At 39.8% G+C, this 26,080-nt stretch overlaps 1 protein-coding gene across 12 annotated transcripts in view; it reads left to right on the top strand.

Moving 5' to 3' along the window:
- abcc4 (ATP-binding cassette, sub-family C (CFTR/MRP), member 4) overlaps window positions 1–24,088 on the top strand; it is a 31,968-nt gene extending 7,880 nt beyond the window's left edge. Inside the window, exons 1-26 of one of the 12 annotated variants that reach the window (XM_027013690.2) lie at window positions 2,955–3,035; window positions 3,137–3,300; window positions 3,705–3,830; window positions 4,574–4,823; window positions 8,405–8,512; window positions 8,606–8,695; window positions 8,839–9,030; window positions 9,203–9,297; window positions 10,304–10,390; window positions 10,979–11,075; window positions 11,706–11,906; window positions 12,546–12,683; window positions 12,777–12,814; window positions 13,040–13,155; window positions 13,344–13,490; window positions 17,344–17,423; window positions 18,569–18,719; window positions 18,840–18,959; window positions 19,069–19,179; window positions 19,457–19,557; window positions 19,678–19,869; window positions 20,003–20,248; window positions 20,514–20,686; window positions 20,871–20,976; window positions 22,002–22,136; window positions 23,039–24,088. In XM_027013690.2, coding sequence (XP_026869491.2) covers window positions 2,958–3,035; window positions 3,137–3,300; window positions 3,705–3,830; window positions 4,574–4,823; window positions 8,405–8,512; window positions 8,606–8,695; window positions 8,839–9,030; window positions 9,203–9,297; window positions 10,304–10,390; window positions 10,979–11,075; window positions 11,706–11,906; window positions 12,546–12,683; window positions 12,777–12,814; window positions 13,040–13,155; window positions 13,344–13,490; window positions 17,344–17,423; window positions 18,569–18,719; window positions 18,840–18,959; window positions 19,069–19,179; window positions 19,457–19,557; window positions 19,678–19,869; window positions 20,003–20,248; window positions 20,514–20,686; window positions 20,871–20,976; window positions 22,002–22,136; window positions 23,039–23,128 — 3,432 coding nt within the window. In that variant the 5' untranslated portion in view covers window positions 2,955–2,957 and the 3' untranslated portion in view covers window positions 23,129–24,088. Of the gene's footprint in view, window positions 1–2,954; window positions 3,036–3,136; window positions 3,301–3,704; window positions 3,831–4,573; window positions 4,824–8,404; window positions 8,513–8,605; window positions 8,696–8,838; window positions 9,031–9,202; window positions 9,298–10,303; window positions 10,391–10,978; window positions 11,076–11,705; window positions 11,907–12,545; window positions 12,684–12,776; window positions 12,815–13,039; window positions 13,156–13,343; window positions 13,491–17,343; window positions 17,424–18,568; window positions 18,720–18,839; window positions 18,960–19,068; window positions 19,180–19,456; window positions 19,558–19,677; window positions 19,870–20,002; window positions 20,249–20,513; window positions 20,687–20,870; window positions 22,137–23,038 lie in introns of those variants that run through there. The other 11 variants (XM_027013662.2, XM_027013653.2, XM_035525078.1 and 8 more) reach the window with 11 other exon arrangements.
- Window positions 24,089–26,080: the final 1,992 nt, after the last annotated feature.

Genomic DNA, 26,080 nt, shown 5'->3' with positions numbered 1-26,080 from the left:
ATTCTTTGTGAATCTGAAGTTTTGTTTTGACTTTGAACTACAGTAGCATTTCTCCATGGCACTCTGCTTACCTTAATGGTTTTATCTTTAACTGGAGCAATCTCATCCATAACACTAACAGTTTTTGAGTTGAAGATGTTCGGCAAGGCAACAACAGATTTTACTCATGAAAAGTGTTACATTGCTATCATTTATAAACTGACATGTTGGGTCTTGAGTTCTAGAATGGCCCACATATCAAGGAACGCACACCAATCATCTGGCAAAGCTAATTCCTTAACAATGGCTGATTATGTTAAGACTCTTTGCAGTAACCAAATCCAGAGTATGACGATGACCACGTGTACTCCAAGCCACACAATGAGAGATACCAAAAGAGTCCAATATGGAACAGAGATCCTTGGCAAAATTGTCCTTGGGATTGCCAGTGTGTATGTTAAAATCCCCAGCGATTACAAAATAGTCAAAATGGAAATGGGAGATAGCATATGTGTAAATTCATCAGTGAAATCTGTTTAGAGGCCTATAGACCTTTGCAAGTAATATTTTTGGCATTCCTGGAGGAACAGAACAGAGAGAAACAAAGCATGTAAAGTAATCAAATGATAAATGCTTGCATTTGAAGGAAACATTAAATACAGCAGCTGTACCTCAGCCTTTCTGGCTGTTTTGAGAGATATTTATAAAATTGAAGTTTGGTGGTGGTTCTGACTCAATTAATATAGTTGTGTTAGTACATTATTTTTAACTATTATAACTAAATTGTATTTGTTTGTGAGCGAATTTGTTTAATATATATTTGTTTAACCACTCTTAATTATTAAGAGTGGTTAAGGTACTCAACTTGTAATTGGAAAGTTGTCAGTTCAGGCCCCACCACTGCCAAGTTGCTGTGCAATGCCCTTAGCCCATAATTGCTCAAGTTGTACCCAGCCATGAGTCTCTGGATAAAGGCATCAGCTAAATGCCATAAATTTAAATGTAAGAGCTAACTTGACCTTTATGCTTTGTACCAAACGCTATGCAGGTTTGTCACATTTACAGTACAGTACAGCATTTTTGATAAGCACTGATAAATCTGTTTCTGATAAGCACTGGAATGTGTGAGAAAACAGTTATGCTTTTCTTAGGTTCTTTTGAAAACAAGTACTGCTAATGTCAATACTGTAGCAGCAGGGACCTGAAGAGTATCAGTTTAACTCTATTTTAGATTATTACCAGTTTTAATGATTTGGGAATATAATCCAGGCTAGGCAAAGAGTTACTTACAGAAAGCATAGGTTCATGGGTTATGTGCTAATGGACAGTGGTTTACGTTTAAAGGTTCTTTAAGTAAATGAGTAGAAATTGTGCCGAGGGTGAGTACAGTAGAGTGTGATGACCCAAGTGCTGCAGGGTATGGAACAGAACGCAGACTCCCTCGACATAGAAATGTATTAGACGAACACGAATGATAAACACAATGGCACTCGCATGAAACATCCAGCGTGAATACGAGTAACATTTAACATTGACACAACTACATGTTCAAAGAGAATCAAAGTCCGACAAAGAGGCATACACCAACAGGGGTTTAAATACATAAATAAATGACAATGAACCAGGTGCAGGTGTGTGCTAACAAGGGGGTGTGGTCACACGTGGTACCACATGATCAGTGGGAAGGGAACCATTCCATGACAGAGCTAAGAACCCAGCATGTGATGAATAAGAGAGATACTGATTGTAAGGCAGTGAAATAAAAAAAAAAATGCTTGTTTTGTGACAAGCTTTTTAGTTTTTTATAGTTTTTTTTATTTTTATGTCCTATTCATGCATGACATCAGTAAATAGCATATATAATACATTGCACACAAAACAATTCTCCCAAATAACTAAACTTCAGCTCTATGTTGGAGCTATTGATAGTTATATTAGTATTGATATTGTGCAACATTCAAATGCAAGATATTATCGTATCAGTACCAGAAAAAAAAAACTGGTATTGTGCCATCTCTAATTTTCAGTCATGTCATTAAAACTTTTTGTCTAGATTCCAGTGGAAAAAGAGATTCAATTTCCATTCCATAATCCAGTTATTTTTGATACTGTATTTAAAACAAAAAACAAAACATTCCTATTTAAGAGATAAGTATGTGTCAGGATCACTTCCTTGCATTGTGGTGCTCACTTTGATGCCTTATTTTGCTTTGTTTTGGTTTTTACCTTTCATGTGTTTTCTGTTTTCCTCATGGTTTTGTTCTGCACTGTGAAGGCATGTTTTTATTAAGTTAAGCTATTTTTCCATGAAGCGTTAAATAATTAGATTAAATATTTGGTCGCATTAGTGAGCTAATTTGGGGCACTTCTGTTACAGGATTGCATGACTACTTCTGGTAATGGTTACTTATGTAGACCCTCGTGGCCCTCTATGCACTGTCACTTAGCATTTTGAATTACTGAGAAAATGCTTAGTTTTAAGCACCATGCAATGGCCCTTCCTGACAGGTTATTACTAAACAAAGCATGCTATACAGTAAACATATCATGGGACATAATATTCCCAAGCCTGCACTTGACATTCTGACTCTTTTAGACTATTAATCTTATATGAATGTCAAGCACTGTTAATGCCAGTGCTTGACATTGGATGATGGTGCACATGCCTATAAATTCCACAAATGAAAATTTGATGGTGAGATTAGCAAGATGTCTTACAATATAACAGTTATTTCTTTGGCATTTGAAGAGAGCAGCCTCTGTTCATTGTAATGTCATTAACGCAACAGGGCAGAATGCCCCATGGCTCAGTAATTTACTGTTTTATGTATATCACTGTGTTTTTCATCTTAAGTATAAATACTGATTATCTGAGGATCATGGAGAACCAGACTGAGTTCTTATTAGTCTGTTTTGATTTCTTATTCTGTTTTTAGAGAGTGTACTCAGATTTGTTCTCAGGTTGTGGACACAGATTTATGTATCTGCTCAGACAAAGTATTTATATTGAGCTCTCCAGGCATTTCTTTGCTAATTTCCAAATTTCAGTTAACTTGGTGAGTATTCTTTTCTTCTAGGTATTCATAGAATCAAGTCTATCTATTGGACTAATACCTAGAAGGACTTACTCAGGATTAATATTAGCTGCTTTTCTCAGGTGACAATTTTCCTGCACTTCCTGTGGGTGGGACCTTTACAAGCTGCAGCTGTTATTGGCCTTCTGTGGCAAGAGATTGGACCATCATGTCTGGCGGGTATGGCAGTGCTCATCTTTCTAATGCCACTACAGACCCTATTTGGACAGCTTTTCTCCAAATTCAGGTATATAAAAATGTGCTTTTGCATGTGCACTCTTTTGATCTCAAAAATCACATGATTGTTGTAGAAGTTGCTCCAGAGGATTACAGGGATGTGCAAGCAGTTTTTGGCTATAATGAGCACATAGAAATTGAATATCAGTGTGAAAACTTGCAACCCAGTTTCATTTGTTCAAGCCTTTGAAAACAGATTATACCCTCAATTTTGCTTCACCACGATGGAACATATTAAACCACAAGAATTTCAGTCCTCTTCAAAAAGCTTTTGTAAATTTATTCCATGGGCGACAATTAGAAGAAATTGGGCGGAGGGGAAAGCAATTTGAGTGTACTCTGCAGTTTACCACCAGGACAAAAAACTTGGTGCCTGTCTCGCGCGCGCTCTTGCTCTCGCTCTCTCTCTCTCAGGAGTAAGACGGCAACCTTTACTGACAACAGGATACGCACAATGAATGAGGTGGTTTCTGGTATTCGCATCATTAAAATGTATGCCTGGGAAAAGCCCTTCACAGCCTTAGTCAACGATGTCAGAAGGTAGGCTACTCCTCTCTCTCTGCTATGCCCTAATATTAAGTGAAACCAATTTGACCATGGTTAGCATTTTGTCATGACTTTTTATGGAAAGTGTGAGGTTAAGACCTGTTCATGTTCTTTGAGATGTCTTCTCCATTCCATATAATACCAGTTTAAGAGCACATTTATTGCAAGTCTGTGGCTTATTACACATTGTAAAATTTAGGCCAGTGGTGGTGATAAAGGGTTATGGTCACTGGTCAGGTGCACTGCGTGTTCTTTCCCACAAAGTCTGCTGACCTTTTACTGCACACACAGATTCCACAAGCGTATTACCTGCTACCAACAGAACACTCGTAATTGCTCTCTTTAGCACTTTGGATTGTCTGCATGTCTTTGATTTGCACTTTCAGGTTTCCTGGATATTTCTTCTCTATATCTCTAAGAGGGTTGTTGTTCAGTATTAGAAAATAGCTTCACATGGTTTCAGAGGCCATTAAAGTCTCATGATTTTGGCCTTAAGGCAGCACTGAGAGCAGAGGAAAAGAAGTCCATACCTTATTAAGCCACATTTATTAACACCAGAACGAGTTTGAGATGAACTGGTATATATTTATGCAGAATTTACTTGTTTGTGTGCCAACATTACCTGGCAAATTTCTTGGCCTGATTCTTGTGTTGGTGGTAACCATGCTTGTGATAACTTTAATGTTGTTCACCGTGCCATTCTCATGCTGGTTTGACATTCTACCACCTTCTTGCAGGAAGGAGATCTCCAAGATCATGAGCAGCTCATACCTGCGAGGCCTGAATATGGCCTCCTTCTTTGTGGCTAGCAAGATCATCGTGTTTGTGACATTCACCGTCTACGTGCTGGCAGGCCACCCTATTTCAGCTAGCCGCGTGTTTGTGGCCGTGTCGCTGTACAGCGCCGTCCGCCTTACTGTCACGCTCTTCTTCCCAGCTGCTATCGAGAAGGTATCTGAGGCCAGTGTCAGCATCTGCAGGATAAAGGTACTGCTCCACGCATGACGTTGTTGTAGATACGAGAATCTCACTTCTTTTTACTGGGTTTATTTTCAGGGTCAGTTATTCCTAAGATATTATACCTCTGCTAGTTTTGCAACCTTTTTTGCAAATAAACTTGGATTTTGCTCTTCTTAGGAAATAAGTTCAATTAACAATTCAAACAAGTCAATTAACTAAACTTGAGGTTAGGTTTACCATTTGCATTGATTACACTGTGTAATATGTATGCAGATGTAAGCAGGTTTGGATAATATTTGTAGAGCGGTTGAGATAATGTGGACTTAACCTATGTGATTAGATAGAACAGTGTAGTGCCATTGAACAACTATAGTGTGTTTTACTCTAGAAACTTCAATTTTAATCTTGAGTCGGCTCCCAACAAGAAGGGACTGTATAGGCTATATTAAGCAACAGTGATGTAATGCTACTTTTAATGTTTATATTACTTTGAGATTATAGTGGAAGTATAATATATGCAACACTGTTTTTCCTAACTGGCCTTGAATGAGACACACACACACACACACACACACACACACACACACACACACACACACATATATGAGAGTATTCTCTCTCTTTATCCAGAAAATTTGACTTGACTTGTAAGAACTCATTTCAGTCACTGCTTTTTTGTGTCTGTTGAAGAGTACACATCAATAAGCAGCATTAATTCATTTATATTCATTAATAGACTAAAAAAATAGGTAATCTTCTATTATATAATTTTAAAAGAAAATACCAAAACTTACTGCTGTCAAAACTTTGTTCTGTACTGGCAAAAAAATAACATTAGCAAGCCAACCTGATCACCAGAGGTTGCTAGTTTATCGTCATGTTCATTAAGTTACGTAGTTACATAATGTTTGACACAAATATTTGGGTCATTGTCTACAGTACTGGATGGCAAACTAAACCTTTCTTTCAGCATTACATGCAGCAAGTTATAATTATAAAGCAGTACACCGGGCAACACACACTTTTTTTACTTCCTAAAATAAAATGTGAAGTCCTTTTTAGCATGTTTTATGCTGAATTCGAATCCATCACGAATGAATTCTAAGTATGTAAATTTAACACTAATTCTATACACTGCCTGGCCAAAAAAAAATGTCACACATTCTAATATTTAATTGGACTGCTTTTAGCTTTGATTACGGCATGCATTCACTGTGGCATCGTTTCCACAGGCTTCTGCAATGTCATTTATTTCTCTCCCGAGTTGCATACATTTTTCCCCCCCAAGACCTTGTATTGATGATGGGAGATTTGGACCACTGCGCAAAGTCTTCTCCAACACATCCCAAAGATTCTCAATGGGGTTCAGGTCTGGACTCTGTGGTGGCCAATCCATGTGTGAAAATGATGTCTCATGCTCCTTGAACCGCTCTTTCACAATTTGAGCCCAATGAATCTTGGCATTGTCATCTTGGAATATGCCCATGCCATCAGGGAGGAAAAAAAAAATCCATTGATGCAATAACCTGGTCATTCAGTATATTCAGATAGTCAGCTGACCTCATTCTTTGGGCACATAACGTTTCTGAACCTAGACCTGACCAACTGTAGCAACCCCAGATCATAGCACTGCCCCCACAGGCTTGTATGGTAGGCACTAGGCATGAGGGGTGCATCACTTCAACCGCCTCTCTTCCTACCCTGATGCGCCCATCACTCTGGAACAGGATAAATCTGGACTCATCAGACCACATGACCTTCTTCCGTTGCTCCAGAGTCCAATCTTTGTGCTCCCTAGCAAATTGAAGCCGTTTTTGCCGGTTAGCCTCACTGATAAGTGGTTTCTTAAGGCTATACAGCTGTTTAGTCCCAATCCCTTGAGTTCCCTTCGCATTGTGCATGTGGAAATGCTCTTACTTTCACTATTAAACATATCCCTGAGTTCTACTGTTGTTTTTCTACAATTTGATTTCACCACACATTTAAGTGATCGCCGATCACCATCATTCAAGATTTTTTTTTCCAACCACATTCCTTCCTCAAAGATGATGTTTACCCACTGTTCTTCCACTTTTTAATAAAGCGTTGGACAGTTCTTAACCTGATTTTAGTAGTTTCAGAAATCTCCTTAGATGTTTTCTCTGCTTAATGCATGCCAATAATTTGACCCTTCTGAAACAGATTAAAATGTTTTTCCACGACCACAGGATGTCTTTCAACATGGTTGTTTAACAAATGAGAAGCTACTCACTGCATCAGTTAGGGTTAAATAACTTGTTGCCAGCTGAAACATAATGACCCATGCAGTAATTATCCAATGGGAGGCACTTACCTATTTGCTTAGTTAAATCCAGGTGGTGACCTTTTTTTGACCAGCTAGTGTATATTTATATCTAAGGGATTTAAAAACATCAAATGCTGGCTTAGTATGGTAGCAACATTAAGAAATTTTAAATAAATATATAACGGTAATAATATAAATGATGAGCAAATGTATGTTAGTGCTTCACAGTAAAAAATATTTACCGGACTAATGAGCGGGAGCAGTCCATTCACTGTCCTCCAGTCTCCTCCTCTCTAAGCTATAGACTGCTTCATCTGTAAACATGTTACTGGATCGCTAACTGGATTGTTTTGCACGTGTTATGATCAGTGCACTGTGCATGAGTATGTATCTCTTTTGAAAAAAGTACAGGTAGTGCGAAACCCACTGGGCTAGTGAAGGGGGAAAAAGTCTTCCTTTCAACCATAATGGTTAACGTGACCCATGCTGGAGGTGTACCTAAATAACCTAATGTTCATTCACATCATGCAGATGAAATTTGTTAATCTCCCAAACACTGAGCACTTACACTTTAAACTGATGCTACTTAGTTGCTGTCTTATTTGCTGGTGGATATCATGTTTGCCTCCAAGTGCTAGAGACTTTGGTTCAAGTTCCTATTTGGGTGGAGTTTCCATGTTCTCCCTGTGTCTGCATGGGTTTTCTGCAGGGTCTCTGGTTTTCTCCCACAGTCCAAAAACATGGATGAGTGTGTGTGTGTGTGTGTGTGTGTGTGTGTGTGTGTGTGTGTGTGTGTGTGTACAGTGATGGTTGGTGCTCTAGTCTTAACCTCCTCCCCTTCCCCTGCACCCGGTACAGTCCCCGAGGGGGCTGTGGGTTCCGAAAGAGAGTACACTATGTGCAAATTGCCTTTCGCTTCTCATCGGTTTGTGAGTGATTGTAAAAGCTAATATATATTTGTCTGTAAAACATCCTTGAGTATGAGAAAGGTGCTGTATAAATAATAATTATTACCATTTTCGAAAAGTTCTTAGCCATACAGATATTAATATCAGTCAAGCTGCTAACCAGTGCAGGTGGGAGTCAAAATTCTTGGTGCAGATGTAGATTTATGCATTATCTGCATAGTAACAAAACTGGCGGCCATGCTATCAGATGATATTGCCGTAGCAGTAACCTACAGGTGATAATGAAAAGAGCCAAGAACTGAACCCTGGTGAACACTGTGTGACGGGTGGGAATTATCAGACCTAAACCTGTTGAGAGAAAAAGACTTTTGCCTGTCTGTGAGATATGATCTTATAGTGATCTGTTGGGTTCTCAGAAGTTCCTCTTGCTGGATGAGCTGGTTAAAACCAATGTGATGTTGACTCAAAAGGAGAGAAAGGAAGCATCAGTGGAAATCAAAGATCTTATCTGCTACTGGGACAAGGTAAATGCATGGTGATCTCTCACTGTGTGTAGCATATGTACATGGTTTTTACTAAGTTCAGTAACTAAAGATGCCTGATGCCCTCTACTACAGAGTTTGGATGCTCCTACTCTACAAAATGTATCTTTCACTGTGAAGGCAGGCCAGCTACTTGCTGTCATTGGCCCAGTTGGGGCCGGTAAGGTCAGTGCAAACACTACTTGCTCTCTCCCTAACTTCTGATTGGATGATTCAACTGTATTTCCTTGTCACTGTGACAACTCATAATGCATTGCACTGTCATGCTGTATGTGCTCTCTACGTCCATTCTTTTCCTCTCTTTATAGTCCTCTCTTCTTAGCACCATTCTGGGAGAGCTGCCCCAGGACAATGGTGTGGTGAAGGTCAAGGGGGAGCTGACCTATGCATCCCAACAGCCCTGGGTGTTCCCAGGGACCATCCGCAGCAATATCCTCTTTGGGAAGAAGCTGCAGACACAGAGATATGAGAAGGTTCTGAGGGCCTGTGCTCTAAAAAGGGTATGACTACTACCTGACAGGCTGTTAGCCTGTTACGCTGTCTGTGAAATTTCCTGTCTGACTGAAATTCTTGCTTGAGTAGTACATATAGTATCTGACAGAGCCAACACCTCTGTGTTGCTGCTTGGGATGGGAAGTGTTGTAAACTTTCTACTCTCCCCATGTACTTTAGGACATGGAACTGCTACCTGAGGGAGATCTGACTCTGATTGGGGACAGAGGGGCAACTCTCAGTGGAGGACAGAAAGCTCGAGTTAATCTGGCCAGGTATGAATTGTGGATTAAAGGGTGAATTCCACTAAAATACATATTAATCAGAATGACAATGCCCTTCTATTCCATGAATATAAACATAGATTGTATATGCAAGTAAAAGTAATTTGATTTTGTACATCATAACCATTGAATAATCATAATCATTGAATTTGTATATTTTGGTTATCATAATATTTTACTGAGTGAGCTCAGAATGTGCAGAAGATGCATGTGAGTATAACTGAGTAATGTTACTAGCATGAAACAACTAGTTTATTAGCTTAGCTGCATTCCTTGCAGGACCTGGCTTGCATAAACAGATCAGTTATCAGCACAGAATAACACACTTGCTGAAAAAAGAAACATGTTAAATTTACACTGATGTTCCAATAGTTAGGAATTTCATATTGCAAGAGTACATCAGGAGATCAAAAACTTATCTACATTAATTGTATCTACACATTGCAGAGTAAATATATTTCACAAATGGTATATCGTCAATCTCCTATTAATTTTCTGTTGACAACAGCCTAACAGTGTTATTACATGATGTTATATTGGTGAGATTCAGCAGAAAATTTGATGGAAGGCATGTCAAATGTTTAGTCCAGTTCCATAACCATTTACATTTATGGCATTTAGCAGACGTTCTTGTCCAGAGTGACTTACAAAAGTCTGGACATCATAATGCATTCTGGTATAGTCCTTAAAGTGACTTGCAGTATGAGATGAGAATAACATTTGTAGGTAAGGAGATCCTTGAGAGTCAAAGTGACAAAAACAGACAGATAGCATCATGTAGTTTGCATAATGCTAAAGTTGGAGAATGTTAAAAATGCTCAAAATTGATTGTTGGTTACAGTGAGGACATTTATTGTCACACAAAGTCAGCTCTGCACTGGATCAGCTTCACACCTACATGACGAAGAGCCAAAGAATTTCTTTTAATTGCTGCTTAGTGGTTAATAATGTTCTTTGTGTGTGTGTGTGGGTGGGTGCAAACATGCATTTTTCATAGGGCTGTATATCAAGATGCTGATATTTACCTACTGGATGACCCCCTGAGTGCAGTGGATGCGGAGGTGGGCAGGCATTTATTTGAGCAGTAAGTTTCTCTTTTTATTTCAGTGACTTTCCTTAAAGTATTGTAATATAGATCATTGTAACAGTATCGTTTTGAATACTGTCTTTAATAAATGGTCATAGCACTGTGACAGCACTTTTTACATCTACACTTTAGAATAATGGCTGTCTATTGTTTGCTTTCCACATTTTGGGTATGTACCTAAACAAATCAAAGTAAAAGTTTTAAAATCTTTTGAAAGTTTTTGAATGTCAATTTCAGCTCATATTAATTTGTCCAGTCAAGAACTCCTGTATTTTAGTTTTTCCTCCTTAGTGATATTTTGGATTTGCTGGTTTCTTTCATTTCCTGTGGCCTGCTCTCAGTGTGATGTTCCTTTGACACAACTGCCTTGCTTTTTCTGCCTGTTCTTATGCTCACACAAGGCATTCAATCTGGCATTTCCTCTTTTTGGTGCCCCTTTTAATTAAATGAAAAACCGCATGTATCATCAAGGCAATCCATATTAAGTCACGGGTACCTGTTAGTGTATTAGTGTATGAATCAGTGTGCCTAAATGTGTATAGGGGATTTTGTTGAGTGGCTGTGTTTCACCTGTGTGTACTGCAGCTGTATCTGCGGCATTTTGAAGGAGAAGCCGAGAATCCTGGTTACCCACCAGCTGCAGTACTTGAAAGCGGCTGATCACATCCTGGTTTTGAAAGAGGTGAGTGTTTGCAGGGCTACTGCTCCACATTCCAGGCATGGGAATCCATGCCCCAAGATGACTTTAATCCACTGAACTAATAATACTCTCAGAGGTGAATGGCTGCACACTCCTCTGTATAGTACATGTGTAGTGTGTAGCGGCACACCAATATGGTCATGGTCTAGCCTAGGTTTCAGAGTGTGTAAACATCTATATATAGTTGGCAGTACTCCCACTACAGCTAAGTGGAAAGAAGAAAATATATTGCCTCCTGTCATTCTCTGTATTTCGGTTGTTGTTGTTTTTGTTTTTGTTTTAAATTTTTTATCTCTTGCTGCCAATCCTCTCTTTGCTCACGCACCAAGGTGATCATGGCATAAATTAGATTGCATTTAAACAAACACTTTATGTAGTTTGCTTTACTCCTGCTACTTCTAAGTTTGTTTGTGTGCAAGTAAGTGGATGGAAGAACCCATATTACATTGTTTATCCATTTTTTCTGAATACTTCTGTCTTTTTTTTGTTTTTTTTTTGTTCTTTCTTCTCTCTCTGTCTCTCTGGTGTTGGTGTTGTGCCAAGTTTACAGTAATAACAAGTTAAAGATAATCCTAATTTGTCAAGGAAAAAGTTATTTTAAATCCCCTCCAGGGTCAACTGGTGGCTCAGGGCACGTACTCTGAGCTGCTGCGTTCAGGTGTGGACTTTGCCTTGTTACTGAAGAAGGAAGAGGATGAGGAGCAGGCTGGAGGGGTCGGAGAACCCTCCCGCAGCCGAACTCTTTCTCAGAACTCAGTGCGCTCACGCACCTCATCGGTGCTGTCTGTCAATGAAGAGGCAGACCAGCTGCCAGTATGTTTGTTTGATTCTAATTGGTTCATTCAGAAGCTCATAGCCTGTTATAATAAGTAGAATATATGTGTCAAATGTGCCATCTGGTGGTAACTTCTGTTGTTGTTTTGCTTAGTTTGGATTCATGAGACGGAGAAGAATGAATGAAAATGTTCAGAATGAAAAGGTTTAATACCATAGTACTGCACTGAATAATATTACATTAATCAATTATATAATACTAGTTAATGTAGCCCTATGTTGTCAAAACCTTGGTCTAAGAGAGTAGGAATCTAACATGGTTTGGTGACTTAACTGCTTAATCACACATGATTGAACTCATCAACCAATTCACAGGTTTAGTAGATGTGTCTGAGCAGAGCAATCACCAAACTGCTGGATTCTATCCTCCAGGACTGGACTTTGACAACCCTGTGATAGTTGTAAAGTAGGCATAACATTTTCAGAAAATGCAAATTAATTGAATGCAGGAGGCTCGTCGTCTTATTTTATCAGTAATAATTCATTTGATACTATTTTTGTTTTGGTCCTTCCTCTCCCATTGTCCATTATGACTGCTTTTGTAATGTGCATTTCCACATGAAAAGAATATCTTGCACATTTGAGTATCACTTCTTTGTGTTGTCTTGTCATGGCCAGGCAGAACCTCTCCAGACTGTTGCTGAGGAGAGCCGCTCCGAGGGCACCATTGGCATACACATGTATCTGAAATACCTCAGGGCTGGTGCCAACATCCTCATGCTCATAGTCCTTGTACTGCTCAACTTGCTCGCGCAGGTGCAACCAACTGTGTGACCTCCCCAACACCTCACTCATTTTGTCTGTTTGTGCTGGTGGCTTGTTGAGCTAATGTTCTGTTTCGATCCACAGGTGGCATATATTCTTCAAGACTGGTGGCTTGCATACTGGTAAGTGACTTGGTGGAAATGTCAAAGCAGTAGCAGTTTGTTTCACTTACTCTCATTTTTGATATAACAGCATCTGCTGAATGCACAAATATGGATGCATATGTTTTTCCATTAATACTTTCTTTTGCTAAGTCAGTTATTAAGCAAATAGAATTTTTATTTGCTAGAGTCTCAATTGCAATACACTAAGTGTTTTTGCAGCGATTGCATGATCTGAATCAACAGGGCTTCAGAACAGGAAAAGCTGGATGTGATCAACCGTAATTTTACCTTCAGCAACAGTGTTAACACCAGCCATAGTGAACAGCTCTCACTTGACTTTTACCTGGGCATTTACTCAGGTACACACCTACACCCAAACGCTTGTCTCACATAATCGATAAAATGTAATATAATAAATATTGTAGTGTTTTTTCCTTTATATTAACAAAATATTACAACATATGCTTTGTCTTCATATATATATATTGAATGGATTTTATAACCAGGTCACTCATTCTTACACAGAGCTTCTGTTCTTTTGCGTCAGGTTTGACAGTGGCCACTATTATCTTTGGCTTCTTGTGCAGTCTGCTGATGTTTAACACTCTGGTGTGCTCTGCTCAGACGCTCCACAACCGCATGTTCAGTTGCATCCTCAGGACACCTGTCCGCTTCTTCGACATTAATCCGATTGGTGAGTCCCTGACAGACTTCTGGTTTCATGGTGGAACACTTCCTCCTTCCTAAAGATTCTCATATTATGCAGACTATAAGTAGTAGTATTGATTGTCCAGAAGAGGGCAGCATAGGCGTGTGTGTGCGTGCGTGCGTGCGTGCGTGCTTTTATCTTCCGTTTTGAACATAAACTGGCCTCATGTCCTGAAAGTTCAGTAGCACTTTGCTTGCATAGCTGATGAAGGGCCTCTGTCTGAAACATACTTATATATGGAAACCTTGAGTGCTACACTGAAATATTTACTATCTCCTACAGATTGTATGCACATGAATAGCAACAACTGGATAATCTGGCAGTCAAATGATGGTGAATTGATATTCGGGGGCCCAATTTGTGCAAAGAAAACATTCCAGATTGCATTACACCACCAGATATTCTGCTCCTGCCATCTACATTTTACAGCACAAGTCAAAAGTCAGACCAGACAGCATTTTTCCAATCTTCAAATGTCCTGTTTCAGGGAATCTGTGCCCGCTTTAGCTTCAGATTCCTTTTCTTGGCTTACAGATGTGGAACCCAATGTGGTCTTCTACTGTTTTAGCCCATCTACCTTATGCGTCAATGTCTGAGATACTTTTCTGCTCATCATGGTTGTAAAGAATGGTTGTTTGTGCCATCATAAACATCAGCTTGAACCAGTCTGGCCATTCTCCTCTGACCTCTCAACAAGGTGTTTCTGCCTGCAGAACAGAAGCACGTTATTCACACCATTCTGTTGAAACTAGAGACTGTAGTGTGTGAAAATCCCAGGGGATCAAATACTCAAACCTATATAACAAAAATGTCAGTCAGTTACTTACAAAAAGGTTTTCCATTATTTTGTGTGTGTGTATCTTTTAAATTATCCTTCATCTGCTGCAGTGTCTGTTAATACTCTAGTCAGTAGAAAGCACACAGACCTTCAAGGCAGACACCTGACTTGGGCAACAGCAGACTGCCTGCAAAGACAACATAATGTGCTGTAAGATTCAGTATTACATTTGATGTTAAAGGTGTATTCCAGCCTCTCTGAAACTTTTATTTTCAGTGTTAAGGGTTTAAAATGGTTTTACAGCATTTATTTATCAATTTATATATTTATTTTAGTTTTTTAAGGTAATTCATATATGTATATATAGTTTAGAGATATAATGTATTTAGGTTATTTTGTACATTTTTAATACTTATTATTTACTTATTTTGACAGCTAGCAGCCTAATTATCTGAAGTTGGGGGTGGTAGTGGTAGCTGAGTGGTTAAGGTACTTGACTTGTAATCAGAAGGTTACCAGTTCTACCACTGCCAAGTCCCCACTGTTGGGCCCCTGAACAAGACCCTTAACCCTCAATTGTTTTACTCAGTCAGATTTGTAAGTTGCTTTGGATAAAATCATTAGCCAAATGCCATTAATCTGCATCAGGGGTATAGGAGGTCTATAGTGACCTTTTATGTATTCTTAAACCGACAGTTGTTGGTTACAGCAGCTGCTCCCTTAGATACAGAATAACCTTTCCAAGTGTGACATTTTCATTCCATTTCAGCTAGGTTACAGGCTTTATTAACATTGATTCAAAAGTACAGTAGGAGAAGCTCATTACTATCATTAATCATAACTTGAATTGTAAATTGTGTAAATATAACTTGCTTATTTATTTTAGGTTTTATTTAGACTGTTATTGCTGCTACTACAGTTTCATAAACAACTATGGCAGTCACACATTTTATCAATTGAAAAAATAAATATTGCATTACTTTCAGGTACATAGTAATCTAGAAGAAACCTAAATCCCCCACACTTAAACAAAAAAAGAAATCTTATCTTTAAATGGCACACGTTCACAAAAAATAAGTATTTTTTTACTACTATCCTGTTATCACCCTGTTTGTCTTTGATTGGCATTCTGCCACTGTAAACAAATGGAGTGTTGCCACAAGAATTGCTTGCCTGAGAGTTAGCTCTTTAATGTGTCACATGTCCTGATTTCCACACCTCCTTGATCGAGGGCCAACACAAAGAAGAAGCCAGAGTGATTCAGCCTTAATAGTGTTTACTTTAGATTCTGTTGTTTGCTTGCTGAAGTCGAGTCCACACAGCGAGTGTCCAGGGCTTTAGAGAACATGGGAACCGCTTCATCTCTGGCGCCTGGCAAACGGCTCGCGTGAGAGCGCCATGGGCAGGTGTGTGAGGAGGCGTTAACCAGAGCAAACACACCGCCGGCATTCACAGGCCCACAGATCCGACAGGCCACTCTCTTTCTGTTCTTATCTGCAGAATGAGTCCATGGGTCGATAAGCAATTTTTAGGAAAATCTGAACACAACACTAGAGAAAGCCTGTATAATGCTTCCATGGTTTAATTAATGTGCCTTGCTCTTTAGAGTTGTCTAGATAACATGTTATTTATGAGTGGCTGCAATGAGTTATGTTTTTTGACCTCAAATACCCACATTAAGAGTAGGTTATAATGCTAAAGGCTGAAACTTGATGCTAATTTAACCCATACTGATAATAGTTCATAATAAAAGTCTCAAAATTGTGGAAAGATATTTAATATTCCACCAATGCAGTTGTTTTAAACAGTTTCTGTAGGTACTGAGATTTGGTTGTAAGCTTACATTTACCACTAGGACCTTAGAACCTTGTCTTGGAATCTCTAGTAAAGAGGAGGATCACTGTGGCCGCTCACTGACCTATAATTCTTCAGTGTTAGAGTCCCCACATCAGAACTTTAGTCTCGTCTGAATTGGTTGATTGTAGCTGCTATTGGCTTAGTCACATGGTACCCAAGCATGGCTGATAATGGAGGAGCGTGCCTGTAGTTTACAGGGAAAAGGCAGCTGATATGGCTGGTTTGGACTGCCTGGTGCTCTGAATGCTAATTGCACAAATTTCGAGTAATCCAGAGTATACAGTCTCGTGATGTTTCAGCCTCTGACGAGCAAATGGCTGTGGTTCTGTGTGTTATTTTCCAGGTGACTTGATCCTTTTTTAGCATCTTATCAGGGTGTTCCTGCTTTTTTTTTTTATGCCTCAAAAGCCTTATTGCTTTATGGTTTTTGGAGATGGTAGGAAACCATTACTCTGGCTTCATTATCAGTGGTGGGTACTCCAACATTAGCCCAAGGCCTGAAAGAAATCTTGTGAAAAATGGTTTATGATTGAGATTAGTTTGGCAAGAGAAGTTGACCACACCATTAACTGAACAGTACTACTGTAGCAGACACTTCACAGTGTGAACTGTATCCTCTCTTTGTTTTTTTATCTCTGTTTGTGAATAGAGAACATTATAACAGCATGCACATATGAGCTATTTTCTCAGAAAGAAAGCCCATGTTGGTCTCAAAGATGCATAATTGCTGACACTTTTTGGATGTGATTGTTGAATGTGTTGAATGGTTGAATTTAAGTGAGCCCTTCAGAAGCCAGATGAATGATAGACAGTACAGTTTATTGTTCTAGTGTCACTAGTCCTTCCACATGGGTGACTTGTGAACTTAAATGTTCAGTGTGCTGCTTCTGTTCACCTAATGAGCAGGAGTCCATTTACATTTTTTGTTTTGAATCCACTGTTTAATGTTGATCAGATTGCTCTATGGGTTAAAGGGCCTTTAGTGCAGGCCATATTATACTGTGTCTGATAAGATAAAATTTTAAATAATTCCTGCAATTAACACTGTTCTAAATAACACCAGACCTGATTTATTAACCTACCTGATTTCTTTCTTTTTTTCTTCTTCCTAATACAGGAATATATGGGTGTGGATATCGGAGAGAGTTTTTGTTGCTGATTTTGAAAGAGGACATTTAACTAACTTTCTCCTGTATTCTCTAGGAAGAATCTTAAACCGTTTCTCCAAGGACATTGGTCATGTAGACTCTTTAATGCCCTGGACATTTGTGGACTTTATTCAAGTAAGCGTGTGTGTGTGTGCATGCGCTTGAAAACTAGTAACTGGCAGCAATACTAAATTACTAATCACTAATGATACAAAATAATATTATGTTCATTCAGTTGAGAATTTTGACCACAGTAGATCAACTTTTCCCCTGGTAACACAACGTGGACTGTGTGTGTCTAAGACAAATGCCACTTCATGTAAACAAAGCGCCATTGTTTGATACTTGACAGACTAAATAAAAAAGCACAATGGCCTCCCAATAAACTGCTTTTCATTTTGTCAGGACAGGGGATCCTTCCTTTTCTCTCTTGGTGGCAGGCACACTGAAAGGAATCTAACATTTTGACTATTGTCACTCAGTCTTTCAGGGGTCCCACTGTCTCCTTCTCACTATTAACTGCTGTGGTGTAAAAGCAAATCATAGAGTCTGTAGACAATAAGAGAAGACATCTATACATCCATATAGATGGAAGGGCTTTGAATTTTTTTAGTCTGTGGTTAGACACACTGACTTCAAATGCCTGGGTCCCCACGTAAACACAGTCTATTCCCCTTCTAAACTCATTGCTCACCCATTTTGTCAAAAGAATAACCCCTGTCATGGCTCATTAGGTCCAACTAGGAAAGATGGGACAGCTGTTTCTGTGCCACACAGAGAGTGCGCATTTAACTTTGTCACCCTTAGCAGCATGGACAGCAATGCTGATGTTCTACCTAGGCCAATGGTTTGGAGTAGCAAATTTGAGGGAAAGACTTTCCTCTTAACTTGCTGTAGGGACCTTGTATAGACCTTGAGTTGTCATGCCATCAGCAAAATGTCTCAATGGTCAACTAGAAAAGCATAACTAGCTAGGGAAGAAAACCTCTTTGTCCATTTCTGGTGCACCACAACATGACTTCAGTTACATTATGCCCATGATTATATGTTAGAGGAAGGGAGAAAGACTTGTGAGGATTTTCACCATCTGAACCCATGGATATGCCTGTATTACATGAGGACTCTCAGAAAATGTCAAGTCATGGCAAAAGATGGTGGGGATGCCTAGGTGCCCTGATGTGACTGTGGGTAAAAGCTGTTCAGCAGCTCATCAGAGTGCTTTTAAAAATTCTGCAGTTTACCACCATGACAAAGAACTTACAGTGTCTGTCTCGCTGTAGGTGTTTTTGCTGATTTTAGGTACCATCGCTGTGGCTGCATCAGTCATGCCCTGGATACTGCTCCCTGTGCTGCCCCTACTTATAGTCTTTCTCTTCCTTCGACGCTACTTCCTGCAGACCTCTCGTGATATCAAACGTCTTGAATCTACTAGTGAGTGTCTTCAAATGGCTATGATAAGGCATTATGCCATCATAGCCAAATATGAAGTTATTTAAATGCAGTCATAACTTGAGTTATCTTACAAAGTGCTGCTGTTTGTGTTCTCTCTAGCCCGGAGCCCTGTATTCTCCCACTTGTCTTCCTCCCTACAAGGTCTGTGGACTATCCGGGCCTTCAAGGCTGAAGAAAGGTTTCAGCAAACCTTTGATGCCCATCAAGATTTGCACTCAGGTTTGCTGACAAGTTCAGTACTATTCTCCATTCTGCATGAGCACACCGCTTCATTCTGCAGTCTTGAGTCAAACCAAAGCAGTCTATTCTCCAAATTGTGCCCATTCAGAAGCTTGGTTCCTGTTCCTGACCACATCACGCTGGTTGGCAGTGCGCCTGGATGGCATGTGTTCCGTGTTTGTCACCATAATGTCCTTTGGATGCCTGCTAATGAGAAACGGTAGCAGAAATGATCATTATCACTTGCTGAGAGCAGACCTAATTTTCAAGTTTTATGGAGCGTTTGAATATTTTATAATATTTTCCCAGATAGCCATATTAAATAATTTAAAGACAGACTGCTATGGTCCTTCTGGATGTGGATTAAAACCAGCATGTTTCAGTGGAGAAAGTCTGGTTTTATGCATGTCTGGAATAGTGTTGGAAATGGAGCTGTCAGTTTTGTTGTGTTTAAATTGAACTTGTATTCACATGCCACTCTGTCTTGTGTCTGTGAGACCTGGAAGCAGGTGCTGTGGGTTTAGCTCTTTCTTACGCCATCGCCCTGATGGGCACGTTCCAGTGGGGGGTCCGACAGAGTGCGGAAGTAGAGAACTTGGTAGGGGCTTCCTTTGACAGCCAAGGAGTGTTCTTTGAGGGCAGTGTTAAAGAGGCAGTATTTGAAGGTGTCAGTCCAATCCCTCCTCTGTATGTTGTTTTGTATGTTGTGCACACATAGATGACATCAGTAGAGAGGGTTGTGGAGTACACAGAGCTGGAGAATGAAGCCCCATGGGAAACGCAGGAGCACCCTCCTCCTGATTGGCCACTCCAAGGCCTGATCACATTTGACCAAGTCAATTTTTCCTACAGTCCTGATGGGCCTGTGGTCCTCAAAAACATGACAGCCATGTTTAGACCCAGAGAGAAGGTAAGTCAAACACACCAATGCCAATTATCATAAGCTTATGCAGGTGTGTGAGCCTTTTGTGGCATTTAGCATCTGTCAGACATTCTGTTGATCCAAATCCTTTATTCATCATCTCATCTGTTGCATCGGTAAGGTCGGTATTGTGGGTAGGACTGGCGCAGGGAAGAGCTCTCTGATCTCAGCACTGTTCCGCCTGGCAGAACCAGAGGGCAAGATCTATGTGGATGGCGTGTTGACCTCTGACATTGGCCTCCATGACCTCCGCCAAAAGATGTCCATCATCCCACAGGATCCTGTCTTATTTACTGGCACCATGAGAAAGAACCTGGACCCCTTTAGTCAGCATTCAGATGAGGATCTGTGGAATGCTTTGGAGGAGGTATACACACACACACACATTCTTGTGCAGAAACAGAAGATACTGTCTCAAGCCATATTTACTAAACTTTATATATAGGAATACAGCAGTCCAAATGCAAACATGTCCAGCAACACTAATATGCATGTACTGTCATATTCAAATTTGGACCTTGAGCTTTGGCTATGTACGTGTAATTAGAGAAATAGTCAGTTCATGTGTGCTCCCAAAGTCCAGCTCAATTTCATGCATTTGTGTGTGGATGTACATGTGTGTATACACACAGGTCCAGCTGAAGTCAGTGGTGGAAGAGTTGCCCAGTAAGCTAGAGACAGTTTTGGCTGAATCTGGTTCTAACTTTAGTGTTGGCCAACGACAGCTCGTATGTTTGGCCAGGGCGATCCTGAGGAAGAACCGCATCCTTATCATCGATGAGGCTACAGCTAACGTGGACCCAAGGTGCGAGGCTAAATTTTTGACATTTAATTTGTTACCCTTAGCACTCATTCTTGCCAGGCTGTAATGTCTCTCCAGCAAATACTGAGTGAACTGTGCAAGTTACCTGGTGGGATACAGAAATAACATGTCTCATTCACCTCAGTCTTAGCTTGGGGCACTGTGGTTGTGTGTGTGCACTTTACAGAACAGATGAGCTCATTCAGAAGACCATTCGGGAGAAGTTCCAGGAGTGTACAGTCCTCACCATCGCCCACAGGCTGAACACGATCTTAGACAGTGACCGCATACTGGTGTGTGACACTGTCTCCAGCCTTGTTAAGAGACTTCAGCAATGCCCTTAAGTTGATGGACACCACACAGACTTATCTGAGGTTTCCCCATAACAGCAGGAATGGTCTCACTGGACCTCTTAGACCAAAGACTCACTGGTGACAATCCAGTAGTATAAAAATGTAATGCCTTCTTGCTGCTCATCTTCCACATGCTTAACATGCAACCTTGATATGTAGACCTTGCTTTAAGTTTACGTTTACAGCATTTAGCAGACACTCTTATGAGTTACTTACAAAAGTGCTATGTCATATACTATTCATATACTACATTTGTCATATACTAAGTTTCTTATATACTAATTTTGTATCCCATCAGTGTGTTTCCCCAGCACTTCAGCATACAGCAAAGAAGTAGCCATGCCTGTCTAAATGAGTTGGATGAAGGAGTGGACAGAGAAAAGAGAAAAATTTAAATTCTTTCTTTTACCATATTGACAATTATGGGTATAGAGGATACAAATCAGTTAATGATTCTTTTTCATTATTATTATTATTATTATTATTATTATTATTATTATTATTATTATAAAGTGGTCCTCCAACTGCTGTATATAGCAAGTTATCCTTCTGAAAATTACACATTGAAACTACACAATGGATAAGCACCACAGTCATCTTGTCACTTGCTGGCTTATTCCTTCAATCATTTCTCTTTCCTCTGTGGTCAGTTTAGTGTTGCATGCAGTGTAACTGTATGATTAGCTAAACCACAGCACACCCCTCCACCCCAACAACTCGCATCTCACATAATTACTGTTTACCTCACACACAAACCTATCCTGACTGACGCTATTGCAGTTTACTGGCTTACCAATTGCTGTAATTACTGCTGGTCATGGTCAGAAGTGCGTTGGGGTGGAAGAGAAGTGGTGGGCACAACCTATACCCTGAGATGATGGTAACTCTAGATAAGTAGATGAGTAGCACATTGATGTACTATTTAGGGATTCTTCGTTAAAACTGACAAAGTTCTACACTTCCAGGTTCTTGATGCTGGCCGGATCCATGAGTATGATGAGCCCTATGTCCTGCTGCAGAACCAGGATGGAATATTTTACAAGATGGTGCAACAGACAGGAAAGGCAGAAGCAGCCTCCCTAATACAGCAGGCCAAACAGGTACACAGAACAGCAAGTCTCTCATGCAGTAGTTCATAGTCATTTATTAATGTAGCGACCCATGCTCATGCATTCTTTCACACACATGAACCTATGCTGTGATATATTCACCCACACGTGGGTGTGCGCGTGCGCATTTACACACACCCACATACTGACCATAGCCCTCTGCTTAGTTTCCTGCGCTCTGCAGCATGTATTCTCTCTTCCTGTCCCGTTTTCCTGCTGCGTCGCATGTGCCCATGTCAGAGACTCTCCAAATGTAGTATTTCACAGAGCCCTGGCCATTGTGCCCTTAGTCCGGATCAGTTTTTCCCTCTCCAGCGGTGAGCCGATGGAGGGAGGGACATTGTAGTAGCCTTTTGCCCCCTGCTCTCTCTCCGGATCAGTTTCCCCTGTGCCTCTCTCCCCACTGAACTCATTCAAGGAGCGGGCCCTGTGGAGCTGACCGGTGGGTTTTCAAACACACATCACCCGATACCGTGCTGTTCTGCCTTTGTGTCCCATGAATGTGAGCTCAATTGGGAGTATATCTGATAGGACGGCCAACTATTTGTCGGTCGCTCCTTTGTGTCGTCAGGGACTTTTTCTTTTCCATCCAAAAAAAAAAGAAAAAAGAAATAGAATGCCAGGTGTCTTTTTGTCTGCCGTCTTCTTTCTCAGCCAATCGGTGTTCCTGGATACAATGTAAGGTTTTGATTTCTGCAAAATAATGATATTAAAGAAGGGGGAATTTTGCAGCCATTCGCTTATCTATTGTGTGTGTTCTCATGTTTGGAAGTGCTTTGTTGGCTGACAATGGAAATGAGAGCTATGTTTCATCTCCCTCCAAGTCTTCTAAAAGGGCCTTGTGCATCCCCTCAGCCGTGTACACTCACCTGCACCCTCTCCTCTGCTTGCAGGCTTATATGAACCGCAGCCGACCCAATCTGACCAATGGCTTGCCCCCCAGCAATGTCTCTAACCTGGTTATCTTCGAGACAGCGCTGTGAATGCCTAGAACTGAGCTGCTGAAAGCACATGGCTACCTAGTGCTAGCCCACTAGGAGTGCCTCTATGGAGGACAAGGGGGTTGGTGGCTGTATCTAAAGCACTATCCAAACCACTTGGGCTTAAAGACAGGGTGGGCCTGAGTTTAACATCTCTAGCATGTTCATGCAGGATGCATGCTGGACTTGCTGCAGACAGTAACGGACTCAAATGAAACCAAATGAAAGACTGCTCTGCACCAGTCCAGTACATTTAAATAGTACTGTGTAAACAAGCACTCTGATCGTACTCTTAGGAATGATTTCACTATTCACTGATGTGCCCAAATAATTGTGAGGATATGAATATCAAATATAATTGTTAGTTTCCTGTTTGTTACACATTTGTTCACATGCTGAATAACTAAAATCCAGGGAATTTTCTTTAGAGATATTAATATCCTTTGTCACTTACCTGTAAGTGCTTATTATGCTGGTGCCTTCAAACTCAAGGTTATATAATTTGAAATATTCCTGGATTTTTTTTTGTACTCTTGATAGAAGCATTATTTATTACAATTATTATGGAGTTTTTTAATTATGTTGTACAGTTATAAGATTTGTTTTATTCAAGCCCAGTAAACCATCTAATATTGTGATTTAATTAATACATTCTGTTTAGGCATGCAGTTCATAAGCCAGGCATTTTCACTGCCTCATATCTTTTAATGACTCTTGTGGCCTTAAGATAGATTTAGGATGGCTTTTCCAAGTGGTAGAAAGTGTTTTTACGTTTCCTGTTTTCACCCTGATAGCATTTATTTTTCATCTCAAAGCAGATTCATTACAATGGCTAAGAGAAAATTCTTTACTTCAGTCAGTCCAATGCATTTGTTAATTCTATGTACTTTGACTTGTAATTAGAAGGTTGCCAGTTCAAGCCAAACCACTGCTAAGTTGCCACTGTTGGGCCCCTGAGCAAGACCCTTAACCCTCAGTTGCTCAAATTGTATTCAGTCATAATTGTAAGTCGCTTTGGGAAATAAAAAAGTCAGCTAAATGTCATAAATCTACATTTTTAGTCAGATACTGCATATTAATCAACAAAAATGGGTTTCTAATAACCCTTTTCTGATGCTGTATTTTTTTTCTTTTAATATTTGGATTAGATTTTTGCTGAGATTATATTTTTGTTGAGAACATCCTAGGGCTCTTGTAAAATGTTAAGGGCTGGCTTCTGCATACAGATTATGATTTGGTCAAAAATAACCATTTTTGAAATTGAAGTACATTTTTGCTTTTTAATATAAAATTTAACTTGTACTTCTCTTACAGTGCAGTTATCTAATTGTAGTTTAATTCATGTCTGAAAGGCTGTCATAAGATTTCATATCATGTCTGTTGTTCTGTCAGGTAGGGGTAGTGTTAAGCTTGAAAAAGACAAGATATGTTAAAAAAAAAGTAAAATGTAAGAATGTTGTTGTACCTTCAATGAAATTATTTTTTTCCTGCACTTTTAATCCTCTATATGAATTATTCTTCTCTGGGTTTATTTGAAGATGACTGGATTGTGTCCATTTGTATTGTATCGTTTTTTTTTTTGTTTTTTTTTTGTTTTTTTTTTCCCCCATTTGGAAGCGAGGCTTCATTGTCGTGCAGTGGTATGATTAAACTCCATCTAACTTGATTTCACTAGGAAAAGCGTTTATGTTCCTGTTGAGTGCAAGCTTATCTCCCAAAATTACTTACAAAATGATTTGTACTGTTTAATTGTTTTTACAATAATGAGAGAATGTAATTCCTGATTTCACTTATAAACACAACAGAGAACCAGTCTCTAGTTACTTGTTGCACTGGTTTGTACTTGTTGGAACAATCAGCATTTTGTGATAATTGCTGTCCTAATAACTGCCTTGTATCAGTTTTCAGTGCCCAAGGTCATACTTGTAATATAGATTGTATCGTGTAATTGTCTGTCTCACATTCTTATTTAGCTGAAAATGGTGATTAAACATTAATAATTAAAGGTTAATGATTAAACATACAGGTGATATTTAAAAGGGCAATGTGCAAATTTTTGCACGTGCCTGATGCTTGTAAATTAATGGTTATTATGAAACTTCTTGTGAGCCAGCATTTGAGCCGACATTTTTTGTCTGCTTAGTCTATGTATTCATGCTACATTTAACAAAAATAACCATTTACGTTTGTTGCATTTTGGCAAATTTGTCATTGAACATTGAACTATGTTGCCAAGCATGGTTGAAAGTTAACTTGGAAACAAACTATGGAATTACATTAATTGACCATCATGTAATTCAAATTAAAAAGATATTTGGAGGATTGTTAAACATAAACACAGAAATCTTACATGGAGCCTTATATGTAACTATTAGACGACTTTCAATGAGCAGGAGAAGGAGCCCCCACCCCCCTGCATTGTCCCAGTGCTTCTGGTGTAGATAATGGCTTTAAAGGCTGTGTGTGCCAAAGGGGATAGTGGGGCTTTGTTTACAGTCTGTGCCAAAATTCTGTGCTGTTTTGGGGAATGTATTATAGCTGGGCAAAAAAAGGCCTTAACCTGAAGGCAGAGCGGTGGATTGACTGCGAACAAGCGTGGAAGTGTTCAGCCAAACAGGTGTCGAATCTCAACTTATTGGACTCTCCGTTTGCATGTACGCCATCCTAAGAGCGTAAGCGATACGTTGGCCCTTTCTCCTCTTCGATGGGCAAACAAAAGTAGATGATGTTTGCAGGGGAGGATCCCATTGTGCTAAGTTCAAAGGTTTGCATGTGAAGGAATGCGAGGCTTGGCTCTTTCATTTAGAAAGGGGCTTTTAATGCTCAAGGTTGGAGGCAAATATGAAATGGATAAGCAAATCCATTCTTACTCGAGATATCTGGTATGTTTCCCTGAAGCAGTAATCTTATGCCAAAGAAGGCTACACACTTAAAGTGTGGAGCAAGGATCAGGAC

This window comes from Electrophorus electricus, chromosome 1 (assembly GCF_013358815.1).
Source record: "Electrophorus electricus isolate fEleEle1 chromosome 1, fEleEle1.pri, whole genome shotgun sequence".
NCBI lineage: Eukaryota > Metazoa > Chordata > Actinopteri > Gymnotiformes > Gymnotidae > Electrophorus > Electrophorus electricus.
This window is presented reverse-complemented; position numbering and strand designations above follow the sequence as displayed.